The 21,071-nt window shown below is 41.9% G+C and overlaps 1 protein-coding gene across 1 annotated transcript in view; it reads left to right on the top strand.

Moving 5' to 3' along the window:
- Positions 1-1,422: 1,422 nt before the first annotated feature.
- git1 (G protein-coupled receptor kinase interacting ArfGAP 1) overlaps positions 1,423-21,071 on the top strand; it is a 63,496-nt gene continuing 43,847 nt past the window's right edge. The window contains 6 exon segments of the mRNA XM_084064032.1: positions 1,423-2,253; positions 2,255-2,282; positions 10,096-10,229; positions 12,673-12,785; positions 15,023-15,128; positions 17,647-17,733. Of these exon segments, the coding sequence (XP_083920158.1) occupies positions 2,224-2,253; positions 2,255-2,282; positions 10,096-10,229; positions 12,673-12,785; positions 15,023-15,128; positions 17,647-17,733 (498 nt within the window). The 5' untranslated portion in view covers positions 1,423-2,223.

Here is a 21,071-nt window from a genome sequence, read left to right as displayed (position 1 = left end):
ACACTCTCATACAGACCTGTTAAACAGCTCATACATCTACAGCTGTGATAATGAGCCAATAATACTGTAGCACCAACAATGGTTTAGTTTAGCCAATAAATCAATCAATAAACAGATAGGTCACAGCCTGATATGCATAATATATGCAAAAATGATTGTGCTAAACCTCACAGAAGACTAACTACGCCTGTCACAATTATTACTTAATCGCCTAAATCGCAATATATATTTTATACATAAATAATATCAGATTTGTTTTTACATAATCGTCATAATCATTAAAATAATTTTCATGTTAAAAATGTTCATATATTTTCAAATATGGAAACATTATCATTTTATAGCCTACTAATAATAAAATAAATAATATTATTATGTTATGTGTGTGTGTGTGTGTGTGTGTGTGTGTGTGTGTGTGTGTGTGTGTGTGTGTGTGTTATATTTATCATATTTTTATTATGCTATTATTAATATTAGCTATATTAATAATACATTGCATTATGACATGCTTAATAATCACTTAGCCAATTAATGATTAATAATACATTATTAAGATATAATATAAAATAGCAGATCTACAAGCTCCCGCGCATCGAGGGTGCGACGCATGGTGAGCTTGGTAGATCTGCTATTTGTTTTTAAGCAAAGCGGACTCCCGTCATACGACGGAAGTACAACACATCCTGGCTGGTAGAGGATGAGGACGGTGTTGCCATGTCTGCTTATTATAAGCGACTTTGGGCTTGTTTTCCCTGTACAAGTTGCTTGTTTGATTGATTGATTGATTGATTGATTGATTGATTGATTGATTGATTGATTGAACACTGTATTAACAGTTTACAAATAAGGCACAGATGTATATAAAATAGATACAAAATAATGCTAAAATGATTAAAACCCAGATAAGCGTTCAGGGCTTGTTTCCATTAAGATATCCTGTGTATTCGAATTCATCAAGACATTTAAAGACAAACAATAATATACAGTAATATCCTAAATGTTGTTTAAACCAGCGGTTCTCAAACATTTTCATGTCAAGGACACTTGTTCACGGGACCCCCATCTAAAAATATTTTATGCCAGGGACCCCTGTATTCAGATTTGTGTTTGTTAAAACGTTTCCAAATGTTTCCCCAAGATTTATTTTTGGAAAACAGCAGATCTACAAGCTCACAACGCATCCCATCGTGACGCGTTGTGAGCTTGTAGATCTGCTATTTTCAAATAGCTGATGTATAAACCATATATATATATATATATATATATATATATATATATATATAATATATATATATATATATATATATATATATATATATATATATATATATAATTAAATGTGTCACCTTTTTGGGGGGCATGTTTTCCTTGACCCGGTTGCTCATTTCTGGCAAAACCTGGCAACCCCCGGAGGTCGGAGGATTCAGCGGGACGGTGGTGACATCTACAGCCGGAGAGGAGCCGCCGTCTGCCGGTCACTCAACTGCACCGCAGCCCGCTGCCTGGCCCCGGCTGCGGAGCTCCACGATCAACATGGAGGATTATCACCCCCATAATAATGATAACAATAATAATAATACTATGATGTAGTCCCAGAAAAGCCTGTGTTTATAGAGACATGGTGGTTTAGATTTGAACAGAAAGAGTTAAACCCCAGAGGAACAGAAGAACCAGCACCGGGGAGGGGTTTGGGACTTAAAGTAGGCCGACAGACAGAGCTCTGAAGGCGGACTGAAACAGCTGCAGCGGCCCGCCAGCTGGAGGATCGAGGAGGGGAGTCAAGAGACCTCCGGAGAGCCGAGGAGGAGGCTTCTAGTTCCGGGGAGGTCGAGGAAGATTGTTCGGGAAAAAGAAGGAAAGAGGAAGAAAGGAAGGAAAGGGCGATCAGACTCCTCCATCATCCCTCCTTCTTCCCACCATCTATCCCTCCATCTATACCTCCATCAGTCCGTCCGTTACTCCTTCTATTCTCTCTGCATTCAGCCTGTAGGAGCACCGGGGCCGAACGGACCGTTAAGGCCGGAGGAACCGGTGGAGAAGAGATCAGCGGAGCCTCTCTCCCCCCCGCGGCCGACATTCAGCCCCCTCGGCCCGGCCGTACCGCGGGCCGAAGGACCGGGGCGGTTTGAGAAGCCGCCAGCCGGGCGGTGAAGGAGGCGAGAAGCGGCGGAGCTTCAGGCCGACACACAGGCCCCTCGGCCCGGCAGAAGCAGCGGCATCATCATGTCTTCCTCCAGGAAACTCCAGAGGACCGGAGGTCTGCGCCGACTGCAGTGCGCCAGGTAGGGTGGGCCAACACTGGGCCACAATGTAACCAGCAACCACCACCATGAATGAAACCAATACATAACAATATAACATAATAATAATACAGAAAGGATACAATATAGGGTTCATTTAAAGCCAACAAAAGCGTTCCTTTTGAACAGGGAAGGAGAGAGGAGAGAGAGGGTTATAGGAGGCCGGACTGTTGTCACTGTCAGCCGGGTCTAGGTGCCAGGAGAGCGGCCTGGAGAGCTACGATAGCCGGCTTAGCTGCTAGCAGGTAGCTGCTATAGCAAGCTAAGCTTCCACCGGTTCTTTACAGCCAGGAGGCCGGGCTGCTGTCACTTGTCAGCCGGGTCTAGGTGCTGCCTGGTGCGGCCTGGACACAGTGGACTGATGGAGAGACAGCTAGCCTCTCGCTCTGCTAGCTGCTAGCTCCCCCTTGGTTTCTTTACAACCAGGATTATTTTTATTTTATTTTATTAAGTCTCTCCAGTGAAAGTAAAGAGTATTTTATTTAGTTTTGAATGGTTTAGAAGTATTATTAAAATACATAATTTATATTTACAGGCCTCAGATAAAGTGATATAATAGGCGTGTTTGTGTCACAATGTCTCTCTGTTCACTCATTCAGCAACATAATATATATAACACTAATAATAATGTATTTATTACCATATAAATATATGTATTTCACTCAAACCTCTGATGAGGGTGACTGTTTATATACGTCATAGTTGTGTTAAAGAGGTTATTTATGTCTAAATAAGGCTGTTATTGTTGTTGTTGTCAGGTTTGTTTTGTTTTGGTTCTTTCATCATGACACAGTTAGCTTAGCTTAGCGTTAGTTAGCCTCCTAGCTAGTGTTGTTGTTGTTGCTCATATGTTGATGACACACATTCAGGTGTTTAGGTTTTTAGTTGTAAACAAACCCCACGTTATTATTATTATTATTATTATTATTAAGCCTTGAGTTTAACGTTATTCTGCGGCCTGTTAGTGTTCAGTTTGACGCTGTTTGTTTGTTTGTTGTGGTTGGAGGGTCTTTTAAAGCTAAGCTAAGCTAACTTCAGCTAGTGGTTGGCCATCAAATCAGTATTGTTGTTGTTATTGCTGAGTTAGCAGGTTGAGCTAAACCAGTCTCTAACAGTGGTTTTCAACCTGTGGGTCTGGGCCCCCAGGGGGGTCCCCACATGATGTTTTTTTTGGGTGGGTCCCCAGATGATAGTGAAGTGACAATTTAAGGACTTTTAATACCCTTTTAAATAATACATGAAGACAATAATAAGGACATTATTACTGCATCAAAAGTAATCAACACACAGTAATCAATAATATTATATAAACTGGTCAAACAATTGGCCAAAATGTAAAAAAATATAAGAGAGACAACAATTGTGAGAATAGCCGATCTACAAGCTCAGTTGTGAGCTTGTAGATCTGCTATTTTCACAATATTTATCTGTGGAACCGAGTCAAAATAAATGTGATGTCTCAACTCCTATACAATTGTGCTTGTAAGGGTGGGGGGTCCCCAGTTCCATTATGATTATTTTGAGGGGTCTCCAGTTCAAATATTATTATTTTTGGGGGTCCCCAGTTCAATTATGATTATTTTAGTGGGTCCCCAGTTCAAATAGGATTATTTTGCGGGGTCCCCGGTTTATTGAACTATTTATACTATAACAATTGAAGATTACTTTATGAATATGTGCAGTGGAGACGCAAAGGGATGTACAATATTGAGGCTTACATACACCTACAGCCAATCTAGCCGATAGACAAGCTCACAACGCGTCGCAACGCCCAAGACGGAAATTTAAAAAATAGCTTGTAGATCAGCTATTTTTGGTGAATGTTCCCTCAGATGTTTTGCTGGGGTTCAACTGGTTAATGAGAATAAACAATAATAATGAATAAACGTGTTATTAATAAACGTGTCTATTAATAGTCTAACCAGGAGGTTTAACATGTTTTAAACGTGTTTACAGTCAATGCTCAGTGAGGAGTGTAGTTCAACTGCAGGGCTGAGCGTGTAAGGTCAAGGTAGTCTACTACTGTGTGTGTGTGTGTGTGTGTGTGTGTGTGTGTGTGTGTGTGTGTGTGTGTGTGTGGGGGGGGGTGTATGGGGTGATGCCAAAACAACATGACATCACTGTGTGTGTGTGTGTGTGTGTGTGACATCACTTCATTAAGTTGACCATATAGCCTCAGTGGATCGCAACCCCCATTAAGACCTGGAACGCATCTGTGTCACTTTAGATTTCTTTGGCTATTCAAAACTAGCAGATCTACAAGCTCATAGCGCGGCACCGAGTGCCGCGCTATGAGCTTGTAGATCTGCTATTTTTGAAAAATCTTGAAAAACATTATTTTTTTGATTTTTTTTTCTCCAAAAAACTGTTAGGATTTACAAAACATTTTTAAGAATCGCCTCAGGTCTTAATGGGTTCATTTCGAGGACCCCCAGTCTGATGGACATTAGGGCCACGGACCCCCCTTTGATCCTTTTGGCTTTTAAACATGTTTTATTTTAGTTTATTTCACTGCAGAATCCTCAGTGTTCTCTGACACACACATGGAACCACTGTTAGAGTTACAAACCCACAACAAGGATCCATTTAGGTTCCTATAACAATCATTTAGCTGTGGACACATTATGGCCATCATCATCATCTTCATCATCTATACTATACTTATCTATACACAGCAGCTTGACTAGGGCGTTCATCATTACACATTTAAATTGATGATTCATTGTCATACACATAACTGTGATTAACTATTTTAATTGTGCTTTTGGCATTGGAACATATATATATATATATATATATATATATATATATATATATATATATATATATATATATATACATTTAATTTCTGCCTGCCTTTTAGGCTTCATAATCAACCATTGCACAGGGCAGATACGACAAATAACTGAAATATACAAAGATATAATTTTAGACCAAAAAAAAGCAGAAATAGGCAGCTGATCTACAAGCTTACATCACGTGTTGTAAGCTTGTAGATCAGCCTTTTCTGCTTTTTTTAATGTATTTGAAAATGTATGAACGTTGTTTTCCAACATGGAAACAATTATGCATCATAATTATAAGAATTATATTATTAATTAAATATGTATAAATGTAATAATTATATAATTATTAAATATAGTAATTCTATTTACATATGACGTGTTATGAATATAATTATTGCGATTAGACAATTCTGTAGTAATAGTGACAGGCCTAAGCTGTGTGTGTGTGTGTGTGTGTGTGTGTGTGTGTGTGTGTGTGTGTGTGTGTGTGTGTGTGTGTGTGTGTGTGTGTGTGTGTGTGTGTGTGTGCGCTTCTAGTTGTAACAGCTGCTATATCTCTCTTGCAGCTGTTCAGTCTTTAGGAATGTGTGTTTTGTGTAGCTCCCTCTCCTATATGTGTCTATGTGTGTATGTGTTGTCACTAGTTTTAACACCTACAGACAGTGTTGCCATGTCTGCTTACTATAAGCGACTTTGGGCTTGTTTTACTGTCGCTAAACTTTTGGTCTTGTTTCTACAGTGTAGTTGTTTATTTGGGCTCGTTTCCTAACGTTGTTTAAACCAGTGGTTCTCAAACATTATCATGGCAAGGACCCCCAGATTACTATGCATTTGTCCGCAGACCCAGGGACCCCCCGATATACGATTTATGTTGTTAAAATGTTTCCAAACTATTCCAACATCACCTTGCTTTTTTCAAGTTTTTTTTTATTTATTCTATTACTTCTACTCCACTACATCTCAGAGGCAAATATTGTACTTTTACTCCATTACTTCATTTCGGCCATTTGAAAATTAGCAGATCTACAAGCTCACAATGTAGACATAGGGGCGGCAGTGGCTCAGGGGTAGAGTGGCCGGGTAGAGTGAACTGGAAAACCGCAAGGTTCCCAGTTCGATCCCGGGCTGGGGCGCTCCCCTAGAGTTAGTGTAGAAGTGTCCTTGAGCAAGACGCTGAACCCCTAATTACTCCTGATGAGCAGGTTGGTGCCTTGCATGGTTTCCTCCGCTTCGGATAGAAGCGCTATATAAATGCACCATTTACCATTTATGGGCTTGTTTATTACGCAACGGTGTAAGTCGCTTACACTTGTGAACTTGTAGATCTGCTGTTTTTTTTAAACAGCCGTAGCCTACAGTGGCTTCTTTTTGGCTTTGGACTTTCTTAGACCTGATTGCTTATTTCTCTCACATAATCTGGCAACACTGACCGCCGCGCTGGGAGCGTTCACATCCCATAGCACAGATCTGCTGAGTGCTCATCTTTCCCTCTGATTTATGACCCACATTTATTCATTAATGTTCCGTTTTTCTAATATTCGTGGCAGTCTCCCCAAAATCCATGTCATCATACGCAAGTGACGCTTCTGTTTGTGTTTGTTTGTTGCCTGATTACTGCAGTATTTGTCATGGGCAGTGATGTAAAGTAACTTAAGTACATTTACTCAAGTACTGTACTTAAGTCATTTTTTGGGGGTATTTTTTACTTTAGTGTAGTATTGCCAATTTTCAATACTTTTACTTCTACTCCACTACATCTCAGAGGCAAATATTGTACTTTTACTCCACTACAATTATTTGTCAACTTTAGTTACTAGTTACTTTGCAGAGATAAATTATTATTGTATAAAACATACATTAACCAGTTTAGCCCTATTTTATACCTAGGCTGTTTGAAAATAGCAGATCTACAAGCTCACAACGCGTCGCGTACCCATGTCTCCCATGTATGTACCAAATGCATATCATTGTGGTGGTCCTTGACATGGAAAAGTTGGAGCACCACTGATATAGAAACATGCTGTACTGTTAGGATTTAGATTGTCTTTAAGATGTATTTGGTCTCCCTGACAATATAATTCTATATTCTTTTGGGCGTTCAATATGTGAACTGGGGACCCCCCCCCCAAAATAATCATATTTGAACTGTGGACCCCCCCCCCAAAAAAATAATAATATTTGAACCCCCCACCCTGACAAAGCACTTGGAACTGTAGGAGTTAAGGCATTACATTTAGTTTCACTCTGTTCCACTATGCATATTGTGAATATAGCAGATACAGCAGCTAATCATCTGAGGGACCCCCAAAAATAATTCTGGGACCCCCAGTTTTGGGAACCACTGGACTGCAGAGCACTGGACTCTGCACCAGCAGTTATTTTAATGTTCAGTTGATTGTGAAATTGATGATCATAATGAATGCAGATTATGAGCCAAATGCTGTCTTTGTAAGTGTCTATTTTGACAGTTTAACAGTTAGTTAACAGTTAGTTAACAGTTTGTTAACAGTTTGTGCATCTCTACTGTTTGTGAAGCTGTGTTTGTGAGCTGAGGTGTCATTCATCACACAGTCTGAGTGACGTGTGCTCCAAAGAGAGGTTTAAATCAAAACTAAATAATGTTCTTAGCTTGTTCTACTAAACTTATTTGTTATGTACTTGTGTCCCCCCCCAAACCAGTGGTTTTTAAACATTGTCATAGCAAGGACTCCCAGATTAATATGCATTTGTCTGTGCCCCCCTCCCATCTACAAATGTTTTTTGCCCGGGACCCCTCTATACAAGATTAGTGTTCTTAAAAAATATATTTTCCCAAGATTTCTTTTTTGGAAAATAGCAGATCTACAAGCTCACAGCACGTCGCATCGCGACGCGCTGTGAGCTTGTAGATCTGCTGTTTTCAAATGGACGTAGCATAGTGACTTCTTTTGGGCTTGTTCTCATAGACCTGGTAGCTTATTGCGATAGAGAGGCTGGTGCCTCAGGGGGAAGTGGAGCTTGTTTTCAGGTTGCCCGACGGGGCAAGTGTGTTTGAGTGGGCTATAAGCACAACACAAGATGTATGTGGTGTTTAAAATAAGAGAGCACAGTTCACCTAATATGCAGGTTTCTTTTGCAGAGTTTTCACTGTTGCTACACGTGTTAAACATATAAAATAACAAGTGTGTGAACCCACAGTCATATTGTATAGCTATTGAGATATTTGTCATAAATATTGAGGTATGTCCATATCGCACAGCCCCAGAATTCACAAGTAGAGTAAAGAATAATCATCACCATTAACTTCTCGGACAAGTGGGCTTGACCTTTGGGGCGAGTAGAAGATGACATGTATACTTTCCCCGACGGGGCAGGGACCTCAGTGTCAACCCCCTGGTGCAGACATCTGAGCCTCCCTCCATCCAGAACCTCTACAACAAGCCGCTGTGGTGTGTCGCCAAAGCCCGTAGGATCACTTACAACATTGGTTCTCAAAGTGGGGTCCGGGGACCCCCAGGGGTACTTGAGGGGGTTCCAGGGGGTCCACAGCTAAATGATGGACAGGAACCAAATGGACCCTTATGGGTCTGTAACTCTGAGAGTGTACAAATGGAACCAAATGGACCCTTATGGGTCTGTAACTCTGAGAGTGTACAAATGGAACCAAATGGACCCTAACGGGTCCATTTGGTTCCATTTGTACACTCTCAGAGTTAGATTAACATTGATTTTACAATATGAATTGGGGTCCCAGAGACATAAATGCCATTGAATGGGGGTCCGTAGCCTAATGCATGTCAAACTGGGGGTCCTTGAAATTAAAATGGTTGAAATCACTGCTAGAGAGCCGTAAAAATCTTCTCTTATGGGGGGTCCCTGGCTTATCTTTTCAAATGGGGGTCCGCGGTCTAATAAGTGTCTATTTGGGGGTCCGTGGCACGAAAACGTTTGAGAACCACTGACTTAGAACCCATATCACCTCAACCATGGAAAGTTTGTGGAGTCTTGGTCGCATCGAAACGGGACAAAACACCAAAGCCTTGTCGGCAAAGACAGAGAGAACACCAAAGAACGTTCTTTTACCAAGCGATAAGGCTTTTGAATAAGTAGCGTTCTGACATGCACCACGTGAATAATATGAAGATAGGCTTTTTCTTTTTTCAATTTAAAGCACCTTTTATTTTAACACTAGCTTTTTATTATGGGCTGATGATTTTATAATGTGAAGTTGTATTCTGTTTTTTTTTATCAATGAACTGCAAGTCTGAGGAGCCCTGACAAATAAATGTCACCCTCCTTGTACTGTAAAGTATTTATTTAACCGATTGAGGCCTGAGGTTCCGATTCTGCAAAATGTGTTCTAAATCCCAACAGTATTCTGAGAAAACCTATGTTTCTATATCAGTGGTTCTCAAACTTTTTCATGTCAAGGACCCCCAAAATTATATGTATTTGGCCGCCGACCCCCATCTCAAAATAGTTTGTTCCAGGCCCCCCCCCCCCAGAAGCAAAGATTTGAGTTACAAATGTTCGCTTTAAAATAATATAAATATTCAATTTGCACACATTTTGACGTTTTTTCAAAAATAGCAGATCTACAAACTTGCAGCGCCGCTACAAGCTTGTATATCTACTATTTTTGAATAGCCAAAAGCGTAAAATAATGCTTTTTAGCTCAAATCTAAAAAGTGACACAGATGCGTTCCAGGTCTTAATGGGTTTAAGGTGTGACAGAAATAGAAACATAGTCCAAGGAGTATTGTCAGCGCAGCAAAGTGCTGTCATTAGACTGTGACTTTGGAGGCTTTAGTTTAGGACAGGAGAGAGCCTGGTACTTTACACCTACATAACTGTTGTGCTGGCAGTCGCACACGGCACACATCTTGATTCCTGACCACAGTTTCTCTCTCTCTGTGTGTCTCTCTCTGTGTCTGTCTGTCTGTCTGTCTGTCTGTCTGTCTGTCTGTCTGTCTGTCTGTCTGTCTGTCTCTCTCTCTCTCTCTCTGTGTGTCTCTATGTCTCTCTCTCAGACCCAGGGTGGACTAGCATCAACAGAGGGGTTCTGGTGTGTGATGAATGCTGCTCTGTGCATCGCAGTCTGGGGAGACACATCTCTATAGTCAAACACCTGAGACACAGCGGCTGGCCCCCCGCCCTGCTACAGGTAAGACCCCCCATGTGGCCCCCCATCAATCAGTCAATCAGACTTCATTCATATAGCACATTTAAAGGGACATTTTGCCGATTTTGCATCAATCCCCTATTTTTATCTAGGCCTAGGACACATAAACATGATCCTGGTGTGTTTTATCTGTATGTTTAGATTTGTATCCATATCCTCAGAGACTATGAGTCATTTGACTCATAGTCTCTTTATCTCACCTTATTTCCTGACTACAATGTAGACCACACCCCCACGCAGCCTCCCCTCCCCACAAGGAAGGGCTAGTGCCCCAAAGCATTATGGTCATTGTAGTAATGCAGCAGTCCAGTCAAACACACAGACTTCTATATTTTGTCTGGCCATACGGTGCAAATTTAAAATGTTGCTACTGTTATCTACTACAAATATTATTAACATTGAGTGACTGTAAGTTCTTCCAGGGGTGAAATGCTCCTTTAAAAAAAACAACCATAGTTGACCTAAGTGTTGCACAAAGTAAAAAAGAGCAAACAGAAGCAATACAAGGCCATAGAAGATATTGTTACAAAGAGAGAGAGGTTAGTGTGAAAGCAAAGCATAGGCTAGTAATCATTGTGCATGTGCCTGTGTAGTGTTGATTTCCTCAACTAAAACTATGACGAAAAATGTTGGTGAACTTCCTTTTATCACTGACGAAAACTACATAAAAACTAAGCTATGATGACTAAAACTAAGACTAAACATGCTGACAATTTCATCAACACATTAGACTAAAATGTTAGTGAGGGATCTAGTGGAGATTTTATGTTTTGGTTGCGCTCGGGTGTTGCGCTCTGAAAATAGCAGATCTACAAGCTCACAACGCGTCGCACTGCGACGCTTTGTGAGCTTGTAGATCTGCTATTTTCAGCATGCAACCAAGTGTAAAATCAGCCGCTACGACGCCATCAAGGCACCTCCAAAATACATTTTAGTCGACTAAATCAACTGTAGATTTAGTCGACTAAAATCTTATGATATTTAGTCGACTAAAACTAGACTAACAGTAAAACATTTCAGATGACTAAAATATGACTAGAGCTAAATGGAATTAGATTCAAAAGACTATGACTGAAACTGAATAAAAATGTGTTGTCAAAATCAACACTACCAGCGCATCGAACTACACCATGGACCCCCATGGAATCAAAATGTATCATGTATTCCGCTATCTATGAACACAGGATTGTGTCAAAATGTGTCCGCTTGGTTCATTTCGTAGTCGTTCTACACTCCCAGAGTTCAATGCACGCTGGAGAATTTTGCTGTGCAGACAGACAGCGCAATGTGCTGCCATCACAGATAAGAGCATACTAGATGGCAGCGTCAAGTCTCATAGCCTATATAACATCTAACAGTCTGGGTCAGGTCTGTACGGGTCTCGGAACTAATTGGATCTCGGAACAAATTTCACGGGTTCAATTAGGAACCGGGTCCATAAAAAAGACAACTAATTTATAATAATAATAATAACAGCTATATGTTTCGGGCAGACTTGTCGTTGTGGGACAGTTTACAGCAGGGGTGATGCAACTTTGATGATGCAGAGGGCCGTTATATTTCCACACTCACTCCAGAGGGACACATTGCATATACTGTTATCTCTGTATTTACAATTTTCGTAAATTAATGCCGTAGTTCGCCATTCTATGTCACACAAAAGTAGCAATAAATAGCCGATCTACAAGCTCAACAGTTTTGCGCCTGTAGATCTGCTATTTCTTAATTGTTATTTTTTTGCTATTGTTGAATTGTAATCCTGAAAAGTAACATTTTTATTTAATTTCAAATGCATTTAGTTATACTTATGTTAACTTTATGAACTTAAATACACATACATTGGACATAAAAAAGACAATAGAATGTTAATACTAGTCATTACGCAACTAATATAGACTGAAGTAATTAAAGTGGGTCATGTTTGAAATCAATAATATATCACTATTCTGATATTAACCTGTGGGCCGCATTAAGTGAAGGTGGCACCCTCTTTACTGTCATTCTGTCATAAGGACACATTAGTATTTTCTATGAAGCCAGATCATGGAAACGGTGAAACTCAATATTAGTAAATATCAGCACACTCAGATAGAGTAGTACCGTCTGAATACCAGCACACACTCAGACTTTTTCTTTTTCAATTCAAAGTGTGTGTGTGTGTGTGTGTGTGTGTGTGTGTGTGTGTGTGTGTGTGTGTGTGTGTGTGTGTGTGTGTGTGTGTGTGTGTGTGTGTGTGTGTGTGTATGTGTATGTGTGTGTGTGTGTGTGTGTGTGTGTGTGTGTGTCTCCACATCATTAACTGTGTTTATAATGTGTTTCAGATGGTACAGACTCTGGCCAGTAACAGGGCTAACTCACTATGTTTATAACATGTTTCAGAAGGTCCAGACTCATATGTTTATAATGTGTTTATAATGTGTTTCAGATGGTACAGACCCTGGCCAGTAACGGGGCAAACTCCATCTGGGAACACAGTCTACTGGACCCTGCTCAGGTTCAGAGCGGACGCAGGAAACCTAACCCTCAGGACAAAGTCCAGTAAGAACCTACACTATACTATAAACCTAACCCTCAGGACAAAGTCCAGTAAGAACCTACACTATACTATAAACCTAACCCTCAGGACAAAGTCCAGTAAGAACCTACACTATACTATAAACCTAACCCTCAGGACTAAGTCCAGTAAGAACCTACACTATACTATAAACCTAACCCTCAGGACAAAGTCCAGTAAGAACCTACACTATACTATAAACCTAACCCTCAGGACAAAGTCCAGTAAGATCCTACACTATACTATAAACCTAACCCTCAGGACAAAGTCCAGTAAGAACCTACCACTATACTGTACACCCTTCATACATTATGAATTATCATTTATTATGAAACCTAACCCTCAGGACAAAGTCCAGTAGTCACTTTTCACACGTTTTCAAATGTATAAAAATCTTTTGAAAACAGCAGATCTACAAGCTCACAATGCGTCCCATCGCGACACATTGTGAGCTTGTAGATCTGCTATTTTGAAATGGCCGAAATGTCTATAGGTCTGAAGTGGTTAATGTATGTTTTGTAATAATAATCAAAATCCACAAAGTAACTAGTAACTCAAGTTTTCAGATAATTGTCGTGGAGTAAAAGTAAAAGTATAATATTGGTCTCTGCGATGTAGTGGAGCCTCAAATCCAGACTGATTCGCTATGTTCGTCTTTTTCTCACTCTCGCTACCAGGGTCCTGTTTGACTGCTATTTCTATGACGTAGGCAGGTGGAGGAGCTTTATATTGTCATTGCATGCAGAACACAACGTGTTACCCAGGTCCTGGTCATGGCAGAATACATAAATACACATAAACACTACATAAAACGCTACATAATACCTAGTATAGTGCAATAAATTGCCTTTGCCCAGTAAGATTGCACTGAAAACTGTGCAATAGCAACAACAGTATTAACACATCGGGTGCCAAAACCGTAATATTACGTGTTTTCATAGGGTATCGCTTTGGTGACGAAACCGTTAAATTACGAGTTATCAGTCTTTTTGTTTTTTCCCCCGTTTTTTCCACACGGTAGGGGCTGGAGCAGCTCTGGAATCACCCATGGTGATTCTGAGAAGGAAAGGACAGATGGATCATCGTGCCAAAAAACATGGCTCCCATCCGCTTCCGATCTCCTTCTCTAAAACCCCTATAACTCCGAAACGTTTTACGGTGGGGAAAACGACTCATTTTGTATGCGCGATCGCTGCGCCATTGTGACCCGCGTGAGAGATGTTATCGTTCCAGGCGTTAGCCAGGACCATCGTGCAAAATCACGGGTAATCTCACAGATCACTAGATCACTTCTATGCAATGATCACGGTTCAAGGTCTAGCAGCATCTCTCATGATGCTGGTAGCCTTTTTCCTGCACCTGCACCAGGTGTAAATGTCACTGATGGCACAGGTAGGCCTGTCACACTTATTACATCATCTACAAGCTCACAACCAGCGGTGGAAAGTAACTAAGTACATGTACTGCACTTAAGTACAATTTTGAGGTATCTGTACTTTACTAGAGCATTTCCAATTTCCAATACTTTTACTTCTACTCCACTACATCTCAGAGGCAAATATTGTACTTTTACTCCACTACAATTATTTCAAAACTTTAGGTAGTTACTTTTCAGATATAAATTATTACATTATAAAACATACATTAACCACTTTAGCTCTATTTTATACCTAGGCTATTTTCAAACATTTCAACACTTACTTTTGGTACTTTAAGTACATTTTGATACCCCCCCCCCCCCGCACACGCGTGTGCACATACGAGCGCGAGAATTTCACGGGACCGCGCCTCTCCGCGGATCACGTGATCCGGTCTGTGAGAGAGATCACGTGACTTTTCCACTTCTCTTTCATAGATGGACCATATTATAGACCCTCCAGAAAAAATGCGATTATGCGATCGCAGAATTGACCACATAATCAGCATAATGGCGCATAATTATGCGGGGGTAAAGTTTTTCAAAAAGGCCGCATCGCATCACATAATATGCACAAGAGTGCAATGTAATGTAAACCACTTAAAAGACCAATAGACGTAGATCTACGTGATTGGCAGGGAATGTGTTGAATTGATGGTCCATTCCTCTGTCCCCTACAGTCATGTTTAATGGTCTCTCTGTCTCCTACAGTCATGTTTAATGGTCTCTCTGTCTCCTACAGTCATGTTTAATGGTCTCTCTGTCTCCTACAGTCATGTTTAATGGTCTCTCTGTCTCCTACAGTCCCACCAAGTCAGAGTTCATCAGAGCCAAGTACCAGATGCTGGCCTTCGTCCACAAGCTGCCCTGTAGAGACGACGATGGTGTCACCACCAAGGACCTCAGCAAGGTGAGGGAACATAGGGTTAATGTTACACCACCAAGGACCTCAGCAAGGTGAGGGAACATAGGGTTAATATTACACCACCAAGGACCTCAGCAAGGTGAACATAGGGTTAATATTACACCACCAAGGACCTCAGCAAGGTGAACATAGGGTTAATATTACACCATGCTCTCATGTTTTTGTTACTTCGGTTTGTTTTTCTTGAGAATTAAATTATAGCTGCTTGGTTTTAACATTCAAGATTAAAGGATCATTCCGGACAACCTTTTATATGCTATTATTATATCGTAGGGCGAGTGGTCCAGTACAAAAAGGTCATAACTCCATCCTGAGTCCACCACAGCTACACACTGGAGCGTATGGGCCATGCACTAGATCACATATTTTAATATCCAGTGTGTGTGTGTGTGTGTGTGTGTGTGTGTGTGTGTGTGTGTGTGTGTGTGTGTGTGTGTGTGTGTGTGTGTGTGTGTGTGTGTGTGTGTGTGTGTGTGTGTGTGTGTGTGTGTGTGTGTGTGTGTGTGTGTGTGTTAGATGTGCCCCTCCCTCCGGAAATCTCGCAAGACGAGATTTCACCCGTGAAGTCGGTGTGTAAACACTATGGAGGGGGGGAGGCTGAAATCGTCACAGAGATGAAAATGATTGGCTACTCAAACACAAACAACCGAAAAACATCCCATTCATTCATATGACGTCCAATCACACTGAGGCCTTGGCTACACGTACATGGATCTTTTTGTAAACGGACATTTTTGTGTGCGTTTGGGCCTTTCAGCCACACGCAAACGGTGTTTTTGGCCGCTAAAACGGATATTTTTGTAAACGGATAAATAAGTGAAGGTTTTCCAAAACATGCGTTTCAGTGGATCTGTGTGGACATGTAATCCGGAGATTTTGAGAAACGATGACGTCATCGCGCATTCGCACATGATCATTATAATAATAAATAATATAATAGAGAGAGAGAGAGAGAGAGAGAGAGAGAGAGAGAGAGAGAGAGAGAGAGAGAGAGAGAGAGAGAGAGAGAGAGAGAGAGAGAGAGAGAGAGAGAGAGAGAGAGAGAGAGAGAGAGAGAGAGAGAGAGAGAGAGAGAGAGAGAGAGAGAGAGAGAGAGAGAGAGAGAGAGAGAGAGAGAGAGAGAGAGAGAGAGAGAGAGAGAGAGAGAGCAATGCTTACAGTCTATGAAACAAGACATGCTCATTTATGGCAAAATAATGTCATAATTAATAACAAGACAGTGGTGGGAAAAGTAGCTCATTCACTGTGTGAAGAAAACCCTCTTCTCTGCGCCGAGTAGCGCACACGCACCCGGGTTGACTGCGGGGTCTGTCGTCCTAAAATAAAATAAAAAACACAATCGCCCCGGGTCAAAATCCAGCGACCATGGAGCGGCCGCTGGTGGTCTGCTCAAAAGGTGCGTGGGGCGGGGAGTTTTTTTGGGACGACCGCCCATGGAATGAATCGATGAAGTAAAACTCAGCCCTGAAACATGACTGTCATACCATGACAGTAATGGGGCCGAGAGTCCCTGCTTTATAGTGGTGTTCGATGTTTTTACATTGCCAACTCACATGTAGGAAACGTTCAGATTTCAAATATAAAGTGCTTACCCCTGAGCCACGGACGTTACAAGGCGATCCGGACCGCGATAAGTACCCGTATCTCCCGTATTGTTCAATAAAAAGCATTTTAATCCGATCGCCGGCCATTTTCTCCAAATTTTCTCCGATGCTTTCAACCATGCGATACCAATGGTTGGGAGGTGTATTGCACTCTGAACATTACCCAAAAAAAAGAAAATGGCCGGCGATGGGATTAAAATGCTTTTTTATTGAACAATACGGGAGATACGGGTACTTATCGCGGTCCGGATTGCCTTGTAACATCCGTGGCTCAGGGATAAGCACTTTATATTTGAAATCTGAACGTTTATGTACATGTGAGAGTTGGCAATGTAAAAAAAAAAACTAACACCACTATAAACCAGAGGCTCGACAGCGTCATGTGAACCATGGCTATACTGTTTGCGCTGCAGCTGCTCCCTAATAATGTTGTTTTCGTTTATGTTCCCGTATGCTGTTCACGTATGCTATTAAAATAATGCAGCTATTGCAGTATTGGGCCTTAACATGTGATTAAAAATGTATTTGTATTTGGCCCCTCATATATATAATTATAAAATAAATGTAAATATAAAATCTGATATAAAATTGAAACTTGCAGCTGATCGATGCGTTTCTGCGTCTACGTTTGGACAGGGATTTTTGTTTATCTTTGTCATGTGGCCAGGGATTCTTTTTAAAAACGGAGGACTAAAATATCCGTTTAGTAAAAGATCCATGTACGTGTAGCCAAGGCCTGAGAGTTGCTGGTTTGAATGTGAAACCTAAGCAATCAAATCGGGGAAACGCATATATACTTATTTGTCAAGTTGAATGTTATTTCTCTCTCTCTCTGTCTCTCTGTCTCTGTCTCTCTGTGTCTCTCTCTATCTCTCTCTCTCTCTCTCTCTCTCTCTCAGCAACTCCACTCCAGTGTGCGGACAGGAAGTCTGGAGACATGTCTGAGGTTGCTGTCTCTGGGAGCGCAGGCCAACTTCTTCCACCCGGTAAATCTCATCCATCCATCTATCCATCTATCCATCTATCCATCTATCCATCTATCCATCCATCCATCCATCCATCCATCTATCCATCTATCCATCTATCCATCAATCCATTCACTCCATCATTACATTCATTCATCCATCATTGGAGTCTGTGTATGTTTTGTTAGAATTTGTTGCAGAGAAAAAAAACAGATTTGATTCTCTGTGGTTTTCTAATCATCTTGGTATGTTGCAGTGTTTTGAGACTGTAGTTTGAACAATGAGGCCTACGGGGGTGGGGGGGGGACAGTAAGGTCTCAGATGTACTGAGATGGCCAAGCACAAGTCATGTTCTACTTGCCCAAAAGTCATGCCCACTTGCCCCGAAAAGTAAATCAGCATTATAAAATGATAGGTACAGATCAGAAAGGGGGCAGATCAAATGAGAGAGAACACAAACAAAACAGTTATCTACATATTTACACTGGTACCCGAGATAAGATATAAAGGTGTGTGAGCATAGCAGCAATGTATAATGTGCATGATATACTTATGGACGTTAGTTATGGTGCTTAGAAAGAAAAGCACAATAAAAGACAACGTCAGTGCGTTGTACATGGGATTAAGGTGCAACATGTCACTGTGTGATGTAGGAGCAGTGATGTAGGAACAGTGATGTAGGAACAGTGATGTAGGAGCAGTGATGTAGGAACAGTGATGTAGGAACAGTGATGTAGGAACAGTGATGTAGGAGCAGTGATGTAGGAGCAGTGATGTAGGAGCAGTGATGTAGGAACAGTGATGTAGGAGCAGTGATGTAGGAACAGTGATGTAGGAGCAGTGATGTAGGAACAGTGATGTAGGAGCAGTGATGTAGGAGCAGTGATGTAGGAACAGTGATGTAGGAACAGTGATGTAGGAACAGTGATGTAGGAACAGTGATGTAGGAGCAGTGATGTAGGAACAGTGATGTAGGAACAGTGATGTAGGAACAGTGATGTAGGAACAGTGATGTAGGAACAGTGATGTAGGAGCAGTGATGTAGGAGCAGTGATGTAGGAACAGTGATGTAGGAACAGTGATGTAGGAGCAGTGATGTAGGAGCAGTGATGTAGGAACAGTGATGTAGGAACAGTGATGTAGGAACAGTGATGTAGGAACAGTGATGTAGGAACAGTGAAGTGATGTAGGAACAGTGATGTAGGAACAGTGATGTAGGAACAGTGATGTAGGAACAGTGATGTAGGAGCAGTGATGTAGGAGCAGTGATGTAGGAACAGTGATGTAGGAGCAGTGATGTACTGTAGGAACAGTGATGTAGGAACAGTGATGTAGGAACAGTGATGTAGGAACAGTGATGTAGGAGCAGTGATGTAGGAACAGTGATGTAGGAACAGTGATGTAGGAACAGTGATGTAGGAGCAGTGATGTAGGAACAGTGATGTAGGAACAGTGATGTAGGAACAGTGATGTAGGAACAGTGATGTAGGAACAGTGATGTAGGAGCAGTGATGTAGGAACAGTGATGTAGGAGCAGTGATGTACTGTAGGAACAGTGATGTAGGAACAGTGATGTAGGAACAGTGATGTAGGAGCAGTGATGTACTGTAGGAACAGTGATGTAGGAACAGTGATGTAGGAGCAGTGATGTAGGAGCAGTGATGTAGGAACAGTGATGTAGGAACAGTGATGTAGGAGCAGTGATGTAGGAACAGTGATGTAGGAACAGTGATGTAGGAACAGTGATGTAGGAACAGTGATGTAGGAACAGTGATGTAGGAGCAGTGATGTAGGAACAGTGATGTAGGAACAGTGATGTAGGAACAGTGATGTAGGAACAGTGATGTAGGAACAGTGATGTAGGAGCAGTGATGTAGGAGCAGTGATGTAGGAGCAGTGATGTAGGAACAGTGATGTAGGAACATGATGTAGGAGCAGTGATGTAGGAACAGTGATGTAGGAACAGTGATGTAGGAACAGTGATGTAGGAGCAGTGATGTAGGAGCAGTGATGTAGGAGCAGTGATGTAGGAGCAGTGATGTAGGAACAGTGATGTAGGAACAGTGATGTAGGAGCAGTGATGTAGGAACAGTGATGTAGGAGCAGTGATGTACTGTAGGAACAGTGATGTAGGAGCAGTGATGTACTGTAGGAACAGTGATGTAGGAACAGTGATGTAGGAGCAGTGATGTAGGAACAGTGATGTAGGAGCAGTGATGTACTGTAGGAACAGTGATGTAGGAACAGTGATGTAGGAACAGTGATGTAGGAACAGTGATGTAGGAGCAGTGATGTAGGAACAGTGATGTAGGAGCAGTGATGTACTGTAGGAACAGTGATGTAGGAGCAGTGATGTAGGAGCAGTGATGTAGGAGCAGTGATGTAGAAGCAGTGATGTAGGAGCAGTGACGTAGGAACAGTGATGTAGGAACAGTGATGTAGGAGCAGTGATGTAGGAGCAGTGATGTAGGAGCAGTGATGTAGGAGCAGTGACGTAGGAACAGTGATGTAGGAACAGTGATGTAGGAACAGTGATGTAGGAGCAGTGATGTAGGAACAGTGATGTAGGAGCAGTGATGTAGGAGCAGTGATGTAGGAACAGTGATGTAGGAACAGTGATGTAGGAACAGTGATGTAGGAGCAGTGATGTACTGTAGGAACAGTGATGTAGGAACAGTGATGTAGGAGCAGTGATGTAGGAACAGTGATGTAGGAACAGTGATGTAGGAGCAGTGATGTAGGAACAGTGATGTAGGAACAGTGATGTAGGAACAGTGAGCAGACGTGCGCTCGGGGAGCTGTTAGGGGTTTAGAGCATTGGTTCTCAAAGTGGGGTCCGGGGACCCCCAGGGGTCCTTGAGGGAGTTCCAGGGGGTCCCCAGCTAAATGATAGATTAGGCACCAAATGGACCCTTATGGGTCTGTAACTCTGAGAGTGTACAAATGGAACCAAATGGACCCTTACGGGTAGCTAACCGCTACCAGTCCACTCGGCGGCCAGGCGCAACAGGTTCGCTCCAACTCCTCACGGAAACGTCCCTGCCCCTCGTTAACCCCGATAGTCCTCCACAAGCGCATACGTCGCCGTTCTCCTCCACCTCCTGCCATCCAACACTCGGTGAGTCCCCCTACTAGCAGCCGACCACACTCTCTCTCAAACTCTCCCTCTGTCCACCTCCCTGTGTCCACTCTCACCTCCAGCTCCACTGCCCAGCTGTGAGTTAGACACAGCTGCGGCCAATGATGACGTCATCGGCCATCAGGATAATACTAAAACCCCTGAACATGAATCATTGGCAATTGTCTCGTCCCCTATGATACCTACTACTGCAACCCCTGAATCTGTATTAATTGCATGT

The sequence above is a fragment of the Gymnoscopelus microlampas genome (genome assembly GCF_963454915.1).
Source record: "Gymnoscopelus microlampas genome assembly, chromosome: 8".
Lineage (NCBI taxonomy): Eukaryota > Metazoa > Chordata > Actinopteri > Myctophiformes > Myctophidae > Gymnoscopelus > Gymnoscopelus microlampas.
Note: the sequence above shows the minus strand (reverse complement) of the source record. Positions and strands in the feature narration are given on the sequence as shown.